This window comes from Chroicocephalus ridibundus, chromosome Z, assembly GCF_963924245.1.
Source record: "Chroicocephalus ridibundus chromosome Z, bChrRid1.1, whole genome shotgun sequence".
NCBI lineage: Eukaryota > Metazoa > Chordata > Aves > Charadriiformes > Laridae > Chroicocephalus > Chroicocephalus ridibundus.
Genome location: NC_086316.1, coordinates 58,541,339 through 58,565,626, shown reverse-complemented (window position 1 = coordinate 58,565,626; position 24,288 = coordinate 58,541,339). Strand labels below are relative to the sequence as shown.

Below are 24,288 nucleotides of genomic sequence, written 5' to 3'. Positions count from 1 at the left end.
CTGGCGGCAGCTTTGCTGACAAGGCCCAGCTTACCCACCCGCCTGCATCCACGCTGCATTCCACAGGTCCCGCGGCAGCCATCTAAAGCCAAAGAGGCCAGAGAAAGCGTTCACTTCAGCCCTTTGTCTTCTTCGATGACTGTTGAGTTTCCAGACCCATCATTAACCTGATGTAGGTTATTAGCCAGCAGGGGTGATGTTGACTGCTGGACCAGAACACAGAGCCGCTCAAGTGCCACCTGTGACCAGTTTGTATTGAGAGTCTCTTCGTCACAGGAGAGTCAGCCCCACGGGGCTCTTCCTGGGACCCCAAAGAGTTCCTCTTCTACCTTAAGGAGATGATTTGGTGCCCAAGACAGCTGTTAGGTTTTCGTTATTGACTAAAAACACTGATGTGAGGGGCTGCAGCTTGCTCTCCTCTGCAAAGGCGTGGTAAGTGCTTTATCCAGACTTCATCTACAGCTCTGTCAGCACAAAGCTTTATACAAGATACAAAAAGTAAGAAGCTCTGTGCTGGGTGTTCAAGGTCCTCCTTTCCCCTTCACAGAAACCCTGTGGGTTCTGGTATGAGAAAATCTCACCTGCTTCCACCTTAGTACTGATGTCATTTGGCCTTCGTTCTGTAAGATACTTGGTAAGGCATAGAGCAGAACATTCAAGTCATCCCTAAGAACCTGATGAATTCATCAACTTACATCAAATTTATGCTCATTAAAGACTTCCATGAAAGCCAAATGGTTAGGAAAAGTGTAGTTCAGAAGTTTGCAGTGCTATAGAATTTCATTAGAAAAAAAAATAATTAGGGTGAACAAGACAGCCAAATTTGTATTACTCATATCAATATAAGTCAGTGTGATTCCTTATGCATTACAAAGTTTCAACTACTTTTATCAAAGATACTTGGCATGGAAGATAAGCAGTTCTGGTATTACAATCATTGGTAACTGACTATAGCTTTAGTCCATCATGTACTGTACCTCCCTGGTAGGTTTAGTAGTTCCTTGCTTTCTAGCGGCGTTCTCCCAAAGTCTCGGTGCATGCAAAGCTTGCCAAGGTGCCGATGCCAACAGAGAGAAAACTTCTGGACCCCTTTCGTAATCAAAATTTCTTTAAAAGTCCCAAGACTGCTAGATCTGGATCTTTCTCTTTTGATAACAGTAGTAAGCATGGGTACCGTAATTCTAAACAGTAACATGCTACAGGACTACGTTTAAGAAAAACTACTTTGTGCATCTGTTTACTTGATACAAGTAAGCAGTCTGCTTTATGATCTGAAGAAAGATGTGAACTTGGTATTTTTTGCAGTGTGTGTTGCTATCTGTAAGGATGAACAGCAGGGTAAACAGTGAGATAAAAGCTGCATGATCAGAGCTGAAGGTTTTTATTCCACAGAAGACAGAAAAATACCTTTCACAGGGACAGACACCATGCTATAATGGAAGGAGAGTTGGGTTCACTTTTACATTTCATAGAAAAGTTCCCATCTTCCACATTTTCAAAGCTATACAGCAGGCCCTTATTTACTGCTGCATCTGGATGTGAAGGAACTGCTGCAGTGCTGCAACAATCTACCATTACACAAATATCAAACCCATCCTCAGGTTTTCAACAGCAGCTTTCCACAAAAATTTGAGTGACATGCAAAATCTTAGGCCTGAACTTTACGGCATCCTGCAGCATAGGTACGGTTACATAGAAAATCACTTTGATTGGGATGATGATCAGGATCAATAGTTACATTCTTAACACACAGTGGAATTCCCTGCAATAAAATCAATTTCTTAGGAGTGAACTTTCTCTTGAACTCCATATACTATCATAAAGTGAGCTCTACCAGCAACAAAGGGCTGTTGTTAAACTTTACCATCCTATATGCTGCATGCCAATCTTGTCACTTATCTTTTAAAGTAACACATACTGAAAAATCCTTACTAAGGACAGTCCTATTATGCACACTACTTCTTTGGAGACCGTCCTGGATAAGAAAATCCTAGATTACTGCTTTATGTGCTGCTGGATGTTATGTAGTGAGCATGACTGAAGAATCAGTCCATGTACTGTGGCAGTGCCATCCAGTTGGTGGTTGTACAGTTTTTCAGTCATGCTTCTTGCATAATACCCAGCAGCAGGTATTTGTAAATATCAGTGCTCAGTATCTTGCATCTGGATTTAAGCTTCAGTGTAAAGAAGCATATGGACATGTGATGGGGAGGCAGTTTTATGTGCCGGGTTGGCTATTTTATGTGCTGGGTCAATACCCAGCCAGTTTATTAAGGTCATTCTAGAAGGCGACACGAGTCTGAGCTACACTCACATGAGATCTTGAGGTTACGAGACCAGCTAAATACACTACTTAAAGGCAGAGACTGATGATCAATCATATTCAAAACAAATTGTTAGACATATTAGGAAGGGAACAGAGAACTTCATCCACGGTGTGCATGGGCACCTGCACCATGACTGCTGTGCACAGTGCTAGTACCCCTTCTCTTATCCGCCCCTCAAAAAATACCCAACAGCACAAACAAAAACAAAAAACAAGCCCAGAAGACTGAGATAAGAGCAACAAAAAAGAATCCAAGATATAAAGGGAACTAATGACCACCAAGTATACTGGAATTCTTCAGGCTGGAAAAGAGATGACTGGGAAAGAATACGATACAGAAAACTCATGAGTAAGAACAGAGCAGATGAGTTAAAAATGAGAAATACATCTTATTGAAAGCACAAGCAGAGAATTCAGTCAAGCTAGAAGGAAGGGGAAAATGGATAAAGTTTCTAGGTTTCTCTAGTCAAAAGAAATCCACAATGGATTACTAAATACAAAGACAATATCACTTATTCTGAAAGTCCCTGATCTGCAAGTTAGTGAAGCCTGTGAGAATACTTTGCAACAGTATCATTTATAGTACTTTAATCTTATCCTCTTCCCTAGGTATTGGCTGCTAAGGACAGGATACTGGGCTAGGTAGACGCTTTGTTTGTCCCAGTACAATTGTTCTTTTGTTCTCCTGGTGTAATGAGGGTGGAGAGAAAGGAACATTATTTTGATAGTCATGACTACACATTGAGTCCTGTATAAGAAAACAAACATTCCGATTGTATATTTTCACCAGTGTTCACGGAAGATCCAAATAGTTTTCTGGATTACAAATTTTTAGTAGAGAGTTAAAAAAAGCAATTGTCTCCCATTTTTGCCATCTACATGAGTGTAAGGTTAAAGAACCACAACAACAAATCTCATAGGAAGGACATGAAGAACTAAAGAGACTTCTTGTCTGTACAAGTGAACAGTTATATTTCATTAATATAATCCTAATTTTTGAAAAATTATGCCATTTGTCATCAATGTGGGTTGCACACATGTGAAAGAAGGTATTTATCTCAGAGTTCCCCTCTCAGAAAAGCATCCCTGAATCTGCAGTTTGCTCTCTGTGACGTGATTTACCCATCCTCTCATATTTCCAGCTTCTGGTTTTATAAGTGTTAATAATAACTTTTTTTCAACAATCACGTCTTTTAAAGGGTGAAGATCATCAGAGATGTGGCATTATATACAGTAAGCTGTTACTTGAAAGAACTTGTCAAATACGATACTAAAGATACAATGCATCTAGACATTAATATGATTGAAAAATAAAGATCGTATATTGTATTTTTACCTATAGCAACTAAGTTGATTTGCCTTACGTTTCAATCCATTTGAAAATGGATTATGAACTCTAGGTAAAATAACTGCATTCAATTATTAGTAAAACCCTTGATACGTGAATCTACAACTGAATGCGCTAATATTTTAAGATGAAAAAAGGAGTAAAAACATACAAATAATTGCCAAACAATAATTCAGATTAGTACATTATTGAATGTCATAATGAACTGCCAAAGAGCCAGTTGATATTTAAAGCTCTTAATTAATTAAAAATGAGTAAGAAACTGATTCAGGTAAAATACATAATCTAACATTGCACTTTATTTTTCAAGAGAACCTGAAGTAGCAGATGGAGGTGGAGCCATTTTATATACAGATATGTATTTCATATACCAGATTGAGGTGTATGCCTTGAAAAATGCATATTTTTTTTCTTCTTTACTGTCCTTGTTAAAAAATCTACACAAAGACTTTTGATAGGTAATCAGGAATTTATACTGCCAGTTGAGGTATTTTCTGAAGACTATGAGCACCAAAAGAGATACAAATAGCTGGAATTGTGTAAACACTGTGGTGGAGAACAAAAGATGGGGAAAAGGAAGACAGAGTGAATTGTTGGCTAAGTCCCTTTCCAGAGTCCTTTAACTTTGGTATGTATTGTCAGGTTACCTTCCAGGATTTAAAACACACCAGGATTATGTTCTAACCAAGCAATTGTAGCTGAATACCTGCAGACATTACTGAGAAGTTTAATAATTCACTTGCTTATGACCTACACATTACCTTCAGGACTAGCCATTTATTGCAGCCTTTTTGGAAAAAAAAAAAAAAAAGTATAATGAAATCCCATAGACAGAAGTTAAAGCTAGAAAAACTTCAGGGAAAAAAAAAATCTAAGTCAGAGAAAGAGATTATAAAGTTAGCAGCAAATACAGCTAACTTGAAACAATTTATTAAAAGAGCATTAGGAATTCTCCAACCCAATCTTAAAACAGGCTGGGCATGCATTTTCTGAAATACATGCACAAACTCAAATTGTGGTCTGATGAGAGATCGCTGGTGAGATTATGGCCTACATTACACTTCTGGATAGGATGGATGTTTTTAACATCTTTTCTGAGTTTAAGATAACCAAAAGTACTGTGCACAGGGTTACAGATAGCCACATTTATTACAGTAAGGGATCAACTAAATTTTTTTTAACTTGGTGCAATACCTCATCGAAGTTCGTCCAAAGCTAGTAATGATTTCTGTGTTCTGTTGAAGATTTACAGCACGTTTTAATGACACTGTTTTCAACATCCCTGGAATGATGTATTCCATTAGGCTGCATCTGACTCACTGTGTATTTAAATGCGCAGTTCTATTGATCTAGTCACCAAGCTTGATCACGTCCCATTCATTACTTCAATTACTTAAATTAGGAGCTCAACAGCATTGTTTCATAGTGAGTCACTTGGTGCCAATACTCCACCTTTATTACTCTTCTGCTCTGTTGCTGCCAAAAGCATGTTTCATCAAATCAACCTCCAATCAAATGGAAGGATTAGAAGGCATTAGTGAACATTAGTACCGACAAACTGGAATAGCTTAATGGTTGTAGATTCCATTTTGACTTTTCTAGACACACTTCAGCCTTGCATGAAAAAATGGGAGACTTCTAATATATTCAGTAGGTGCATTACTACAGAAACGCTATACTGAGTTTTTCCATCTATATTTTATGTAAGATGGGGAAATAATATGATAAATTATTACGCTGTAATACCGTCAAGGATACATTCAATGGTTAGCTGAATTTATACTGTTGATGCATCCATATATTCAACAGGGCATACATGTTTTAGGCACTTACCTGCAAACATGTTGATCAATGAACTTGAAGCAGCTTCTTATTTGCAGTCAACTAGTAAAAATAACCTAAATGAAAAAAGACTGAAGTATTTGAAGCATTTGAATACAATGAAAAGCAAAGAAACCTGAAGTGTGAAGAGCAAGCTCTGATGATATAATTTCACTTACTACTAAAGTTCTCCATAGCGCCTGCCACACAAGCAAGATGTGGTGTCTAGATCACAGAGATTCTTATCCACTGTGGTTATAAGATAAGATAGAAACAGAAAAGGTAACTGGGGGTAGAAGGGTCTGAAGCTAAGATAATAAGATTACATGGTATCTCAGGCAAGTATTCTTAGTACAGTGTAATGGAATAAATGGTGCTTCTGTTCTTAATTAAACCAAATAAAGCTTATAATTATTATAACACTAACAAAAGAGGAAGTGCAAAGGCTTGGGAATGTTTATGAAAGACAGTGAATGAAATAATGAAAGATATTAGTCTAGAAAGATGTTTTTGCTGTCTAGGTAAGAAGCAGCTATTTGAAATATTGTGAAAGAGGTAAAACGATATGGTTATACAGGTACTTAATTAGGATTGCATGTTAAAAATCAGAATGGCAGTATGAACAGGATGGGCAGTGAATGGTTTGCATTTGGTCAGAAGTCATGCTATATGAAAATAATTCGTACCTTTGGTTCTTCACAACATCCATAGATATACACACTAGTGCTTACTAATGACAACCACCAGCTTGAGTGGCTGAAAGACAGACATGAACTTCACAGTGTCCTTATCACCTTGTTAAAACTCTTAAAGCCTAAGTGCTTATGAAGATGTGCAGACTGGTATTAGTAATGATTTAGAGGGCCTCCTGTCTCCGCATACATGGGGTAACATCCTGTTATTCCTGCCAAATTTGAAATTAAGATACTGAGGCTTAGGTGTTTGGTTATTTTTTAAAGAAATAAAAGTAGCCAAGATGCCCATGATTCTTAGACAAACTGAGTTTTTACATTGGGCGATTATTTGCCCAACAGCCCCCTGTTAAACACTGCCATCTTATGGACTGAGAAACAGCTACACGGATGAGTGAATACTTGCAACAAACGAGAGCTGCGGTCTAAGGTTCCAGCTAGTTTGCATCTGGTTTTGCCCTAAAGACAACAGTTTTGGTGTGCAAGGCTTTCAATAAGGAAGATGGGAATAAGCAAAACTAAAATGGTCTACATCTTCCTATGGCAGAGTACTGGAGAAAGAGGTGCAACTATCTTATGGAACCCTTCAAGTTTCTGTATCTGCAAACCGCAGAATCCCCATAACAAGTCAACATGGATGTAAAGCTGAAAGATAGCTTGAGAAATCTGCAAATTAAATATGCCGTACATGTAAGGACATTTCTTGACAATCATTTCAGGGTAAAAAGACCGGCAAATTAACATCACTTCTCATTGTGTACAGTACTTTATTAGAGAAACAAAATTCTGTTTGGCATTTGTATTAAGCACTAGGGGTGCAGACAGAAATAATGGAAAACGTAAAAACCTTGGTATCAGTTATAGTAATACTGCAGTAGGTATGCATCCAAATTAACCTGTATGCTGTAAACACAGGGGAAGACTTTAAGTTCTGTGTATTTTATAGAAGAAATTTATGACTATCCATTTTGCCAAGGGGCAATAAGAAAAGGAAAAATGGGTAAAACTATTAGCATAACAGTTCAACATGTTTTATTTCTATATTTTAAATATAGATTAAGATTCAACAGAAATTATTTATACCTGAAGCTACAAAATACCTCAATTTTCACTTTTATGATTCAAATGAAAGTCTGGCAAAAAAAGAATTGGAGCCACAAAAAACCTGAAAAACTATGATTCAAAAATAATTCCTTTTATGCCATAACTTAAACATATATGCATTAGTATATGTGCAGCACAATTGCATCTGTTTTCCTTGAAAAGTGGACTGATTATTGGAAATGACCTAATTTTAAGTCTGCCATTTTTCATTATAATATTTGCGTGTCTTTTGGGACACTTCAGTGGTATATGCTGCTCATTTTATGCAAAACAAGGGTAAATGCCTCTGAAAGAAATGCACTTTGCATATTAATAAGTTTATATAAACAGTATGTTTCATTGTGAGTCATTCTGGGATAACAAAAGCTACTAACATCTACTCTGTGCGCACTTAAAATACATAAATTATTTTACACACAAAATATTCCTACTGAAATGCCTTTTCATTCAAGTACATCTTTAAATTAGATGTAATTTTTTTTTAAAGAAATAGCATGGTCTATGTTGAAAGTACAATCCTTTGCACTGTCACAATCTGACCACAAATTTAGTCATAACATTGATTTCACTTATTCAAGATCCCAGTACTTACTCGACTCATCTTGTTTGTACATACAGGTGGTAATTAACCTCAACCTCAAAATCAGAGGCCACTGCTTAAGATCAGGCTCTGAGCTGATAGCAGGAGGCTTGAACAAAATATCTGACTGACAGCAAGGTGTTCTACCATACGTACTCCACAACGCCAGGGGAGTGGGGAGGGCTCTTTGAAAGAAAACAAAACTTTCCCCCATCACCTTCCACAGAGCCACTGGTGCCCTCAGCCAACAGGAACTATCTCTCTGCTCATCCCCTTGGTCTCTACGCACCTGCACTGATGCTAACAGCTACATCATGGCCACCGCCTCTTTCTGGAGGCAGAAATCGAAGTCCTTTGTTAAGCAAACTTTCAGCTGAGGACAGTGTGCAGCAACTAATTTCTACTATAAATTTTATTATAGTAAGTAGTTATAACAATGCATTTTATTGAATTTAATTTAACCTATAGAAGCTATCTGTGCTAGACATAAGTAATACACTAAATTGTCTACATGCTATTGACCAACTGTTAAACATTGAAGTGAACATAAAATGTTCAAAGCAACATGGGTGGTTTTTGTCCGGAGGGCTACTACTGTTAGCTTTGTACTTTCATTTTATCACTGTATCAGGAAGTTATATAAATGGAAGGGCAGATCTTATTATCATGGTCCCATAAAACCTAGACAGAATTAGATGAAGACCACTGCAAATTTTGGTTCAGGCTTGAAGAATTTATTTCTAGTTTACTCCTTTTTTATTCACATTATTGATAGCACAAGATGAGAACAATTTCCTCCCCCCCCCCCCCCCCCCCTTTCCCATTTGGTCAGACTTAGCAAGCATCAGCTGTTTCAAACAAAGATTCAACGTACCACTTCTCAGTAGGAAAGCAGTTACCAGTTATCACCCAAGAGGCATTAATTTCAGTTCGCATACACCTCCTATTTCTACATTCATCTGCCCCCAAGCAGCATGAAGCATCTAAATTGAACTGACCCTAACTTATCCAAAGATCATTTTCTTTCAGACAAAGTTAAAATCCTTATTCAAGATACTCCAGAACTTACATGTGTGAACCAGAAGAGTGCGCTACTGGGTCAGGCAAAACAAACTGAACACAAAATTTTAATCTTTCATTAAAAATTGGAATGCAACATCTATATTTAAACAACTTTATTAACATAGTCAAGCAGTGATTAACATTCACATCTATTATGTCACATCATACAAATGTAAATACAAAATTACTACAGTACAATATATATTCTCTGCATGATCCAAAATATTTGGTGGCCCCAAAAACTCTTTAAAATTCAGCAGCTTATCAAAAATTAAAACCATATTCTATTTAAAATGAAGTTCTGTTAGCACATAGGCAGACTTCAAGAAATATCACTCAATTTAGTACAGTTTGAGAGGTTGCAGGAGGATATGTTTGAAGGAAACATTCCAACATTGTGGCAAATACAGAAACATCAGATTTAAAGCTTTCAAGCAAAACTCATACAACCTAAGTTGTCAGCAGAAAGATCCAGTCATCTTTCATTTTAAACTATTTTGTCTACTGCATCCAATTTAAAAGTTTGAAGTGTCTAGGTATTAGTAAGTCAGACAATGTACAACATAACTACCTATCTCTTCCCAGGAAAAAAAGGTACTACTACACTGGAGATTTCAACAGCCAAATGAACCTGCTTATACCAATGGTTTTTTTTCTAATTGCTGTCCTCACAAAAAACACCCAGGCCTTCTCAATTTTGTTGCTCACCCAAAGTAAGGAAATAGATACTCTAAGGCGAAAGTAGCACAATAGAACCAGCTTATAGAAAAAAATGATACTATACTGTAAGCGCTGAATTCTTCGAGATGTGGGTTTGGTTTACTTGAAGTATACTGTAACACCACACAGGGATTCATCTTATAGAGCCATTTTAAACTTCCCTCATGTAAGTACATTCAAGTGAGAAAGTATCATTATTTTAGTAGAATATACTCTTACAAGGCAAGCAACAAGAGTACTTGCCTCAGTTCCCCATTTAAAAATAATCTAAAACTGGCTTGCTCCAACCATTAAGTGCAAAGAGCAAGCATCAGTGGCAGACAAAAAACAGTATCTATTGAAGAATACTTAGAAGACTGATGGATGCAAGTCATTCTGGAGAATGCATAGGTGGGTGAAATACACAGCTACTGATCAAGCTTTATTTATTCAAGATGAGGTTACTGGAAATACTTATGTAATATATAACATATATGTATGCAAACTACATCAGCGTCTATCTGAGATAATTGCAGAATGTTTGCCATTTCATTGTAGAGCTTAACCTTTATCTAAGATAAAAAGTTACTCTTTACACCCTACATAGAAGCTTTATGCATCTATCATCCCCATGAAAAAGATAGCATTGAAGCAATTAGTGTTAAGTTGCAACTTCTTTCCTTGACAAAATATGAAACAAACGATTCCCAATATAATGTTGCATTTGAAGTATTTTTCAAGAAATATTTCAGTTATTTGAACATGGATGCATTCTCCTCAAGGGAAGAATGGTTTTGCACCTTATCTGTTAATACATTCAATATGAATAAAATAGGTGAAGCAAAAGTCATTATTGTCCCACAGTAGAAGGTTAATTTAGAGTAAGTTTAAGACAGAGGAGCTGCCTAAATTAAATATATGAACTGATATAATTAAGACACATTTTTATTAGCATGTGTTCTGAACAAAAAGGGTACAAGAGTATTCACCTGAGATAAAGCTAGTATTTGATTATTTCTAAGTAGCAATGAGTTTCGCTTGAGGAAAGCCACTTGAAGATTTAAAATATACATTTTACTATTATACAATATATGCAGTTTAAGTAATTAAGATTGATGCTAACATGAAAGTCCTAACAAAAAAAATAAATCACAGTGTGTATCAATATTGTTAGTTACAAAATTTATGCTACTTCATAATTTTTAAAAATTATAATGATTATAAATTTTAAACCCATTTTTCTAAAAGTGATCTTTTGAGTACAAGCTTTAAGGAGCAATAAACTAAAGCATAAGAATTAGCTTATTACAATTTAAATATATACATATTCACTGATTTAGAAAATAATCAAGCTTTGGAAAAAATTTACAAAAATTGATTATTTTTGCTTGCACTGGTTAAAATAATGAACTATTCTAATCTTTTTCCCTAAATGAAACGAGCTGTTTCCTGAATGTGTAATGAAAAAAATTTAGTATTGAACTTCACTTAAGACTAATTTAATAGCAATTTAGAACTGCCAAAAAGATGCATTTATAAGGATTTTAAATACACTTTCTGTTACCAACTTAGGTTGATCAGCAGCTTTTGTTCACTCTCAGAATCCTTCAAAAAGGGAAACTCAAAACAGGAAAAAGGCATATATAAAAACAGTAAACACTGACCTCCTGAGGTTCCTACAACAAAAATATTCAAGTAGAAAATCTACACCATTACTTAGCAGCGGCTATTTCTGTAGTTTAGCACACTAACAGCACTTTATTCAGTGTGTAAGGAGCAAATGAAGTAAGCCGTGCTTTTAGCATGCCAAGAGGCAGAAACACTGGAATGTAACAAAGACAAACTCACAATTCTACCAGTAAAAACATTCAGTCAACATTCAAGAACTGTCAAGACTACACCACAAGAATTAAGATGCTTTTTATAGATCCCATGATGCAATAATTGAACTATAAATGTTAATGCTGATTCAGAACTTTTCTTACCTCACATTATATCCTAAATAGCTTCTGCAAATCTCTGCGGTATATTATGTATGAAGAATGTGGTTTATTTGCTTTAAAATATACCATGAGAGAACTTACTGATACAAAAGACTATTTTGTCAGTACTGTTTATTTCTGCCTCATTTTAATTACTTTCCTTGCTGTTATACCAGATCAGTTCACATCTGTACAAATACCTATTAAAATACGTATGTACAAAAGTGGCATCCTAAACTAATCCGAGGTGAGGTGGAGTGGTTTTATTTGGTTAACTGGGCTTTCTGAAATTTAAGAAGTTTAATTAAGCTCAGATTCTAGCTGTTATGCTACAGTATTAATTTGGTATGTTTTCTATTCTACAATTTTTTTTGATGTCATTTCTCTGAAACTCTTCCCTAATGTTCAAACAAACACACTCAAAATTAGAGCAAGTTTGGGTCTAAAATAATATCCCACCTTGCTAAATTTTGAAGGTTTGCAGTTATTTTCCTTCCAGAATTTGGTTTTCAAGTGTTTTTAGTAACTATTACTAATTTACTACAGCTTTATTCGTTAAGAATGAATTTTGTATTTGCTAATAAAGCAATGTAATTTGAAAGCAAGTTATTACATGCAATTTTGACCAAATTGAATAAATACTATGTACTAGTATTACTGAGTGTAATTCATACAGTACATGTCCAAACTATTCTTCAGTATAATCCATTAAAATTTGCAAAGCCAAAAAAAAAGGGTGTGGGAAGAGGGGCATGTAAAACATGCATGCTATCATGCATTAAAAAAAATAATCAAAACTCTTAACAGCATTTATAAGTCCACACTCACACAGCTCAAACTTCAGTGCAATGGCTAAATCATCCAACAGTCAAAGAACAGAACCATGCAAAGAAGAGCAAGTTCTTAAAAAAAAACCCCTAATGAACAAAACAGCAACCAAACAAAAAAAACCCAAAAACTGTTATCCAGTATCCATTCTGCAATGCAAAGGTGAGAAACTAAATCTACAAAAAGGCTGTTATGGCTTAATTTTGTTTTGCAGATTAATTATGCAGCACTTGAAAAATGGAAAGGTGTGGCTTCACCTCTGACCAGCAGAGTTAAAAATCTCTCCATTTTCCTTTATCATCATGGGATACTCTTTAGGCAATCTAAATTATTAAAGACTTGCCACTTTCAGATGGACACAAGATCAAGTGTACCAGTTAGGATTTCACATTCACAGTACATAAGAAAATACACATGGAAGGAAAAGTAAAGGGTTAACTTAACAAGGATTTATTCACAGGAATACATGTAAGTAGAGAAAAAAAAACACAACAGAAAAGCTAAACAAATGAAATGAAGAGGATCCAAACCAACTTTCACTCTGTAGCTTTAAACTTGCACCCTTGTGCATTTAACTACATCACAAAGGGCCACCAACATGCGCCGATACAGTGTAGATACCCTGCATTACATCCATTAACTTAAACATCTCTTTAAGATCATGCTTTGAACAAAAAGAAAGCGTAGAAGGTAATATGTTGAGTGGGAATAAACACAAATATAGCAATCATGTCATCAACTTCTACAATTGTCTTTACGTGCCAACTAACATTTACGCAGCCTTTAACGGGTCTTACCATGTAACTCATTTTTAGAGATTCTGAGAAAATCACTAGTATATAACCATGCAGAAAGCACATCACACTGACAGCACAGAGGCAAATATTTTGCACAGCTATATCAGCTTTCCACATTGTGCAGGTTACACACAATACAAATATCAATCCTATTCTTAAAGATCCTAAAAAGGTATTTCAAGGCCTAATTGTTAACTACAGTACTTTATATCTATATTCTTAAAAAAAATTCCACAGAATCTTAAAAAGGAATTTTAAATGCAGGGCTATATTGAATTGGTAAACTGCAACACAAAACTGGCGCAACATAGGTAAATGTATACCAATTTCACTCTATGTGATGCAAGCATGCTACTTTCCCACTAATTTAAATTACTTCTGATCACTATGAGCCAGAACGCATGCCTGAACCTTAAACTGCACGTTAAGAATAATGCCTTACTCTAGAAATTAAATCTAATGAATTACAATAATCAAATCATATCCACTACTTTAATTCCTTTTTTAATGTAAAAATTAAGATGTCAATCTTTCCTTTGAAGTGTCCCTCCCCTTAACCCCAAAAATGAAAGGAGTGACTCATTTGGCAGCTTGCAGGTTGCTTCATTTTGTCCAAGTTAACCTTTATTAATTTATGATGGGGTTTCTATATTGTACACTGCAAGTGCCTGCTCCTAATACAGACACAAGCTGCATTTTAACTGTACTAACTTCATTTGTGTAGTTCTTCTTCGTTAACATGCAAATACCTAGGAATCCCATCAAGCAGGATGAAATAATGTAGAAAACCCTTACTTAAAAAAAACATAAAAGAAAAAAGAAAGCCTTTTACTGTTTGTGACCCCCATTCTTAGGTTTCCTTTATTGTGCGCAAAATAGTTTTCCTCTTTACGTATCCCTATGTCCCTATGGTTCAATTATATGGTTCTTATTTTGGTACAATTCCCCACAATATTCCAGAATGTGCTGTTTTGTGACTAGATTCTTTTTTTTTTCTTTTTTTTTTTTTCTTCTTCACATCCAGTGCAGAGTTGTAATAGGAGACAGATTTCCACCCACAAAAGCTCCAGATGTTAAAACATTTCCCAACATCGACTTAATACAGTGACGGCAACACCTCCCTCCCGCCCCTCCCAGTAGGGTTGGGATTGTACTGTATTCCCTACTGGTTTACCCTTCCCCCCAGTAAAGGGTAACATTTTCCCTGGGTGCAGAGGCTCCCTCATGGTCTCCCAGACTGAAGGACCTGTAAAAGGAAAAGACAAAGGTGTAATTAAATCTTACCTTGAACCTTAACTGACAGATCTGTGCATAAACAAAGAGCTCTTTTGCCTTTTTTAAGCAGTAGGTGCCACCTTAAAAAACAATTTTATGCCTAGATTTTCCCTTTAAGTCTGTTAAGAAAAGAGCCCATTTATATCAGGTAAATTATTATTCATGAAACAACAATACATGCTTTAAAGCTACACTGACAGTTCCACTATTGTGGCTAAGCTTAGATTTAAGATAAAAGCAGTCCTATATATTCTAAACAAGTGTTTCCATTTTTAGCACAAAATTATGAGGTAGTTATGACCTTGAGAAAGAATATTAAACATATCTGCTACTGATGTAACAATTTCATTTTAGGTGGATTAAACAAGATAGCCATACTGTCTCCTCAGTTCAAACTGAGAATAATGGCAAGTTTTATCACTTTGGATTCCTCTTCATTAGGCAGCGAAAACACCCTCATGTCAGAACTAAAATGCCCTCATTGATAAATATGTAAATGTTTGAAATTTGATTTGTTTTTAAATCCATTGTTCACATCAAAGATGTAATAATTCAAACATGACTTCTTATGTCACTGACATGGAAAAAATCTTTGGGTAACTTTTAAATAGTTGTCCATTCAACAATAAAACAGAATTATATGAGTTGATCCCATAATTTCAGTACAAAAATTCTACAGCTAGTATAAAATTATATAAAGACTGAATAAATAAACCTAATTCACACTCTTTTTTTGGGCGGTATAATCTTTTCACAGCCTCACACTGCCTAACACATAGGAAATTTGCTTTATACAGTGTGCACAGATAGCACACAAAGCAAGGTGATATAATAATACAACTATTCTAGAATGCACTACCACTGTTCTCAGTTGAAGTTGAATCATTCTCTGCACAGAAATAACAATTCTGAATTGGTGCACAAAACAGAACATTATGGCAATAATAGACATACCAGCCTCCCCAAAACATCAAGCTCTACTGTAAAGTAGAGTTACAGATTAGCATAACACCCTTTACTCAGCGCAAAGATCATCTAGTATGTTGTTAGGACTATATTGGAATTCTCATGGCTAAAGTGTGTTAACAAACTTGCTTTCCTATCCTACAGGAATATTCCTGATTAGACCACATCTGCCTTCTACTCATTCGTAAGACATAAGGGAGCCTGTGTCTTTAGTATTATGGCTTCAGGATCAATGTTCATCACTTTTCTTATTAAATTTGAATCGGCCCTTTGTTATAGCTACACTTCCAACCTTAACTTGATACACTACCACGTGTATCATACACTCACTTTTCTTTCTTTCTCTCTCTGTAAAAATAAAATAAGAGAGTCAGACAAGTGCTTTTCCTACAGCTACCATTATTTAGGTACACTATCACGCCCTTTTTTTTTTTTTCCTTCTTATAGGAAGGAAAGATACCTCATCCAGCATATCTGAAAAATTCTAGTCTGATGAATTAATTATACTTCATACAATGCAAACAGGGAGGAAGTCTGTTTTACAGCTCTGTCTAGCAAGGAGCATTTGTGTGCTTACCTCTAATTATGGGACTGCAGCTACAGTGCATGAGGTTAAACTCCATAGTAAGCTGCAAGGCGCTCTTTTAAGGGAAGAGGAAACTGGTCAGAGAAACGCCTCCAATTCTCATCCCCAACTTGATTTTTAAATCCATGAAGAATCTACGAATGAGAGGGGAGAAGTCAAGATAATCACTTAACAGAAGATACATTACTTACTAGCAACATAGGAAGTAAGCCACAAACTGCTGGACTGTATGTCTGTCCATTTGAATTCTCCAATTTAATAATGAAATGCTACTAAGAAACAGAGGAAGTATCGTCTTTCTTAACAGAAATGCTTTTTCTTTTAAAGGTAACATATAGAATATAGCTACCCACACAAATTACTGTGCATATACATATCTATATGTATATTTTTAATAAGTAAGGTGACTTACAACCTAGAGCTAGGCCATTTCAGAATGCTAAACTTTTTATCAATTGACAGTCTATATATCTTAAGATAATTGTATTAACATTTCTTTTTTAAATGTGTACTGTGTTGTGGGAAGAAAGCCGAGCCAAAACTGCAGCCAGCATTTGACAGAATGAATACCTGTCAGTTTCTAGCACAAATACAAAAGGATCCTGCCAGGGCTCCTTTTTTTTTTTTTTTTACTTGGGATTTTACTTGGGAGTAAGACAAATATCACTAAAAAGGAAGCTGTTAAAATCTTTTGTGTTTTGAAAAAACAGGGATCCACAGTCAGTGGCAGTCAAAAGCCAGTGAAACAGGGAAAAAAATAAATCAACAGGTTTCAGTTTGGACCTTCCAACATAATAAATTAACTGAAAAATGAAGAAAATTAAATTATACTATCAAAAAGGTCTTAGTATATTAGCTCTGTAAATAGCAGGTTAAAAGGTAAACATTAGAAAGAACAAAAGCAGATTAAATGGCTCCTCCTCATACAAAATTATGCCAAGAGAGTCTAGTTTTGTTTTTCTTTTTTAAATTCAATGATACTGAATTGTGGAACAGTCTGTCATGAACAGATCCTCACATAAAAGGCAACGCCAAAGTTAAAGCTCATGGTACCGAGTTCACCCTCAACACAACATTCCCAGGCAGAGCTGTTCTGAAACAGGATGTAGCAATACTGACAATACAGTGTCACCAGTTAACTTACTGTGTTTCTCCCTGAAAGAGACCTTCCACAGGCAGGCTCACAGAGACTCACCGACTCTTTCCTAACCCAAACAGTCAGGTTAGCCAGCTGCCAAGAAGCTACTGAAAATCTAAGAATGTTCAGGTATGGCAAAAGGAACACTTTTAAAATTATCTTTCAGTAGAGTTTTAGCAAGTGAGCTTCAGCTACAGTCTTCAGATACCTTGCTTTTATAAAAAGTGATAAAATTCTTAGGCTATTAGATTAGATTTCAACACTGGCAGCTGGACAATCCATTTTTTCTTCCATTGTTCCTGAAAGGCATAATTATTGTTGGAAAAACATCTAACTGGACTACAGCAATCGTATATTCATGAAGAAGTAATCTAAAAACCGTGCATGCCGTCACTTGAAGAAAGCTTTGTCTCCCTTCTTGCATTGCAAAAAGACAAAAGAATACACTTTAAAAAGCAAGGATGTCCTTATGCCAAATGACCAAGATTGTGTCTAGCTTGAAGGCATTAGATCCCACATGGATATAACTTGGAAAGAATCTGAAAAAAGGAGCCTAACTCACTGAAGCAAGTATTCAATGCTAAAGGACCAGGGCAGAAACACATGCTGAGGCTGCTTTGGACAATAACCACAGACAGCATCCTGAACTTTCTTTTAAGCTTTTAAGTATTTGCTGTTTCCTTTTGCTGATGCTACAATACCCGCAGCTGTGCATTTCCTGGACCTAATGTTCCTTCAAAAGGTACCAGTTATCTGAGAGGCTAACTGGGACAGTGAAATTTCTGTCTTTGCTTTTAAAGATAGGATACAAAAGTTCTAGCTTCTGTTCTAATGCTCACACAGGGCATTACTTGAAGAAAAAGTGCCAATACTGACTCATGATCCTACTAAGTACTTAGGAATATGCTCCATTTTTGCTTTAAGAGTATCATGAACTTCTGACATGTATCTGTCCAAAAACAGATTTCACTTTACAACTTATGAGGGGAGCAAGCCACACTGATGAACCATAGCAGCATCTGTTCATGAAACTGAAATTTATTTTCTTTCCCTTTTTTTTTTTTTCCTTAAATCTAAGACACTAGTGCCAAAACAAAATAAATCACATTCTGGCTTCCCCCCCCCCCCCCCCCCCCTAATTTTACACAAGGCAAACAGTCCTTTTGCTTAAATTCTATTGAGACTTTGTCTGTGGATATATTCTTGAAACTTGCTCATCCAAGAGGGATTCTGAGGAGGACTAAGCAATCCTGAAAACTTATTTTCAAGGGGAGTGAAAGAAACAGATCAGGATACTACTGGGATATTTTTCATTTGCAATTTTCTAGGTATTTCTCCAAAATAAAGTAGGTACCTTCATGGAAAAAAAAGCCTTGAACCATAAAAATCTCATTTTCTAGAAAAAAAAAGTGTTAAATGTGGTATAAACCACCCCCGTTCATCCAAATGCAGGCAAAACACAGTAGCATGGACATTATGAAAAGTTGTTTGAGGATGATTATCCCTTTAAATAAGATCTCAAGTGAACTTTTCAACAGTGTTAAAAAAAAATCTGGAATAACCCAAATGCATATAAGAAAATATCAATTAAAAAAAAAACAACAGGATTTTAATGTTGTTTTGTCTGAAAATTTATGACCTTGCAAAAAATCCTCCATGACCACAAATACAGTAAGCGCTAACAATGGAAATAAAAAGCAAGGAAAAAACAGAGGATCCAAACCAACCACTGTAAGGATATACTGTTACATTAGAAACCTTACCTTACAGAACATGTCTCGGAGATCATCTTTTGGGCTAATCCACGATGCAACAGCATCACAAAAAAAAATAAAGTCCTATAAGATTAAACAATCACATAGGTTAGAAACCTCAATTTATAGGTCTGAAAAACAGCACTTGATCTTCATTCCACGAACTACGCAGGGTCTTTGACCCTAATTCACAACTGCTTTTGTTTTTATGTATCTGTTTTCTATAGTTAATCCAGACCATAATGGTAAGCTATTGTATGCCTAAATGTTTAGAAACAGAAATAGCTGAGTGTAGGAATATCTTTGTTTAATTGTGTTTTTGATTAAATAAAACCACAGTTAAAAAAACCCAAACAACTCTCCCTTCCCACACCTCACTTGCCTAACAATTCTTCCAGTACACGTGCCAAGTTCAAGAACTAATCACCTTAATAACAAGTAACAAACTCAAGGCCACAGTCACAGCACGCTCTCTCTCATGCATTTCCAGATGGGGAAAAAAGCTGTTGTATTTGTTTAAGCAGAACCAGAAGTTTTTTCTGGGACACACAGGATATCTTATCTTTGAACCTTATCATACAGGTTCAAAACTAAAGCCACCCCAAAATCCCTATGCTTAGTTCATCTGCTGTCTCATATTACCTCCTACTACACCATTAAAGCACCTGTTTTTAATCACTAAGTTGATAATGCACATGTTTTTAGGTAGGAACTGAGGATAACAACTACAGAGGAGAGATGGGATAATGAAAAGAAACCTTAATTGTCACCTCCCCTTAAGCTATGTAAAAGAACAAATGGACAGCAGAAGAGGGAAATGCTACATACAGAATAAGGCCTAAGTGAAATGAACTAAATATTTCAAAACAAGGTAGAAGCTCAATTCTTATGTTTCAGGAAGAAGAATTCCAGGCAGAGGAGAGGGAAAATCATCTTAATTTTCCTCTTAGAAAATATTACATTGGTACAGCTTTACTTTGGAGGTGTGGAGACTAAAGAGCAAGTCATATTCTATTCTTCAGACGTACCATTTATTTTAAACAGATACATGTTCCTTGCCACATTGACTATTTAGGCAATATATCCAAAGTTGAAACAGAATCTTCCCTAACCAAGTTTTAAGAAGGAAGGGGTGGTTACTGTTATTGTTCTCTTTCTTGTTTTAAAAGCCTAGGTTTCATCTGGAAAATAGGTTTAAGTATGTCAACTTTTGCCTTATATTTTCATACAGATCCTGACCACAACCTGACAGAAGTATCAAAATAGTTATATTAGTAAAAGTTCATTATATAGATATTCTTTGTAATTAAAAGACAAAAACTGAATTTAACAATACTGTTCTCGTTTCCTTTGCTAGGTAATAATTGCTGAAGCATCATGATACATATCATTCACAACATAAACATTTTGGCCTCCCTGACCTTAAAATAAAGCTACTTCATGTACTACAGGGAAGCATGTCAAGCTAAACTTTTTCATACTCCATATACGACTTTCACCTTAATTTCACTTAAGAAAAGCAGTTAAGATCTATTCATATATCTTACTTGGACTACTCCGCTGGGGTTGACCGAGATCATGGTACATATCCCACGGAACGCTGAATCCTTTTCCTCATTGTCTCTTATGTTTCGCAGAGAGGTGCACCTAGCAAGTCGGAGAGCAAAACTTAGCTCACTCTATTAACTTTGTCTTCAATCAAGTCAGAACTAGATGACAGTATTTGATGGAATAAGTCACACTGATAAGATGATCTGAAACACTATTTTGAATGCTTAGAAAAACACTTGTTGCACAGAGTCTTTACTAGCATATATTCCCACTAGGCATCATCTCCAGAACCTTGTTCTCCTATTGCACTATATACAGTTAGAAAGTGTGACCTGTATTCCATTAAATACAAGAGAAACATGTATCTGAAATATTTATAGAAACTATCATTATTAGAAGCGGAACATATAATACTATCACAGTATGAATTATGTCAGATACCACTTACAGAACAGTTATTTAACTTTTACAGCAGCAAGCAAGCTATTTTATACATAACAGATCTATAAACATATATTCCTTACAGCAATTCAAGCCTCAGACTAAATTTTAAGAAAGTAATGCACGGTTTAAATTTTACAGTATATGCATGCATTGTATTATCATTCTGGTGGATTTTAAAATGCTCTTTCATAGTCAAGCTTTAACACAGCAAGCATGTGACAATCTTATCCCATGCATAAATTAGTCGTTAGCCACAACATAAAGAATACATGACGGTGCTACTAAAAACTCACAAACCTGATAGGACAAGATTAGTCACATGGTTGGCAATGATTAAGGATTGAGATTTTGTAACCAACTGAAAATATATCTAAAAGTGAGATAGAGAGAAGAAAGAAAGAAAGAGAGTGAAGAAAAATGAATTAAAAAAAAAGATTGAATAATACACACCAGGGTCTTATAAACTGCTGTAGCATGGGGGCCACCTCTTGAGGACAAACGTAACCAAGACGACCAATTGTTATTGCTAAGGTAACGCAATCACGGTTATACACCACCAAACGCCAACCAAGACATGAGCAAATGAGGGGGGAGGAGAAAAAATAAAGAAAAAACAACAAATAACTCAGAAACAGAAACCAACAGAATCTGTGTATGATAATAAACATAAGATTTCACCAGTGCTGTTTATTACCACCCCCTAAATAAGAGGCAGCAACATATATGGTATACTCTCCAGGGCAAAAGAAAAATTAAAGAAGTAAATGAGAGAACACCAAAAACACAATTTAAAATCCAAAGGCCTTCTGATGCAAGCAGTCATTCTGCCCTCTTCAGATTAATCTCTTACAGTAAATTTACCTACCACGTATTTTGGAATTTTTATTCAAATGTACTATGATGGGTACTCTTGATAAAAGGAATTAACCATTTTCAGTTTTACTGCCAAGTATTCTAAACATTTTATTTTTTTCAATATACAGAATTTGAGATTTTAACAGATCTATTCTATCAATAAAAATACATTTATAAATACTTTTACATGGAAAATACTGTGGTCTATCTAAAAATGCTAAATAAATGAAACACTTCTCAAAGAGCACCAAATATTTGTCTTCTTCAAAATCTTATAGATAATTAATTTTCTACAGTCAGTTGCTGTGAGTTAGCAACCACTTTAAATTAAATTATTTAATCACAATATTTCTCCAGTTTACAAAAGCCTTCCTCATAGAAGTCGTATAGCAATCTGACTTCTGATGTGGAGGCATAAGGATCAGGAAAAGCAAAATTACTTCATCACATGATTAGGTAGTTCAGTCCTTTGTTCTGAGGGACAGATTGAAGAAAATATCATGCAAATGTGTTTTAATGGTGTTTGCTCAACTCACAAAAGATTAATCTTTAGAAAAAGGAGAGGGTGGGGAATAATGTACCAGGATTACTTGAAGCAAAATACATGAATACTACTAAAATCCAGCAGATTTATATGAAGCAGAGAAAGGAAACCTATGTTCAAGGGACATACTATGCAACACTCTAATTAACAGGCATTTGTGAACAGTTTCATGAAACATGCAATAAAGCAGATGATGCTTTCTCCAATAAAAGTTTGGTGTAGGATATACTAGCAGTTTGAAACATACTAATTCCATGAAGTCTACAGCGCACTAGTAATGTACTGGTTTTGCCCTGATGTTACGCAATTTCAATATGCGGTGTTTAAAATTTTTGGCAGATCTAGCTTAGAAAACTGCATTTGAAGGGCTACTTTCATTTGAAACTTTTGTCTGTTTTATCAGTTTTATCTGTAAATGCTGTCATCTGCAGTCTGGACAAGGAATAGTAATCTCTCTCAAAGCTCAACTTTTTGGCATGTACTGGTTATTTTCTATGCAATTACTTTTACTTAGGATGGTCTCGTGTTACTATAGGAGAAATATTTTCATAGCTCATTGCATAGCAAGCTAAAGCAGAAAACAGTAATATTCTTGTATGTACTAGTGGCCTGCAGCACAATATCCCACAACAAACTTATTATAAGTACACCACACTCAACATTTATTTGCAGTTATGCAACCACATTTAAAGTAATTATTGAGGGGGGGGAAAAAAAAAAAAAAAAAAAGAGGTCAGTGTTTGGATGCTTCCAAAAATTCTCTAACAGTGACGGAAGCAAACATTTAAGTACTGGATGCCTCTCAGTTACAGGTATTACATATCCATCCGTGCAGAGGCAGGGGGTAAGGGCAGAGGCAGGGGGAAAGAAAATTTATATTGCTATACTATTCCATAGTGTATTTCAGAACAAGTAGGTATTTGCTACAAAATTATATTTTCAAAAAGTAGCACCTATAATATGCCAGACAACTAGGTCATTTTTCCTTCAAGTTCACCTTCCATACTATACAGGGGTAGGGGTAAAGTAGCAGAGAACCTGCAGCTTCAAAGTTTAGAGAATACCACATGAAAATATGCATTGAAAAATCTCTCTCCAATTTACCTCTTGCTTGGCTCAAAAAAATACAACTGTACCACTGAATTTGTATAATTTTCAATCATGTCAGGTGTAATGACCAAACCACTATTTTCTTATAAGACAGTTTTCAAACAGGAAAAAGAACACAAGAAAAAACATTTTCAGTTAGTAAAATAGTAAACTAGAAACCTGTCAAACTATTAATAAAGTTTTGCTATTTTTGCATATTAAAGTATGGAAGGTGCTCTTCATACCAGAACGTGCCCTCTATAAATGCAAAAGAAACAAGCCTCAGAAATTCCGATTCAGTAAGGCATTTTGGGATTGCACCCAATTTGGAAGGCAAAGCTGTGGGCCATAACACAAAACGTGCATGCCATTATTAGAATTCTTTTCAGTAACTTATTATCAAGTGACCAGGTAATCGAAGTTATATGTAATTTCAGTTATGTTGTGGTAAAACTGCCATCACAGATCTAGATTTTTGTGCATAATATTACAAGTTTATCTCTAATAAAAGTGCATGTTTTATAAATTCAAAGAGTTCATTATTTGTTTTTTATATGCCAATTACATTTTTTTCAAACACTAGACATATATATACAGTACACATGTGTAAGGACATGCATATACTAAAATCAGTGTGAACCAAGTCTTTAAGTGTTACTGCATACATTTGTCATATTCAATACATAAATAAAACTGGAAGATTACTTAATCAAACAGATGATAAATAGATATAATAAATGTTATAAAAGTAAGAAAGCAATAACTTTAAGAATCTAGATATATGATAGGTGGTTTGCTGCAAGACTGAGACTTGTAAGAGCTTCTGCAAAACAGAGTTGCTTTTGCT

At 35.4% G+C, this 24,288-nt stretch overlaps 1 protein-coding gene across 2 annotated transcripts in view; it reads right to left on the bottom strand.

Annotated features, from left to right (window-relative positions):
* Window positions 1–12,869: 12,869 nt before the first annotated feature.
* TNPO1 (transportin 1) overlaps window positions 12,870–24,288 on the bottom strand; it is a 75,153-nt gene continuing 63,734 nt past the window's right edge. The window contains exons 22-26 of one of the 2 annotated variants that reach the window (XM_063319691.1): window positions 21,404–21,479; window positions 20,506–20,605; window positions 18,968–19,042; window positions 16,058–16,200; window positions 12,870–14,485 (exon numbers count right to left, since the gene is read on the bottom strand). In XM_063319691.1, coding sequence (XP_063175761.1) covers window positions 16,093–16,200; window positions 18,968–19,042; window positions 20,506–20,605; window positions 21,404–21,479 — 359 coding nt within the window. In that variant the 3' untranslated portion in view covers window positions 12,870–14,485; window positions 16,058–16,092. Of the gene's footprint in view, window positions 14,486–16,057; window positions 16,201–18,967; window positions 19,043–20,505; window positions 20,606–21,250; window positions 21,324–21,403; window positions 21,480–24,288 lie in introns of those variants that run through there. The other variant, XM_063319692.1, reaches the window with a different exon arrangement.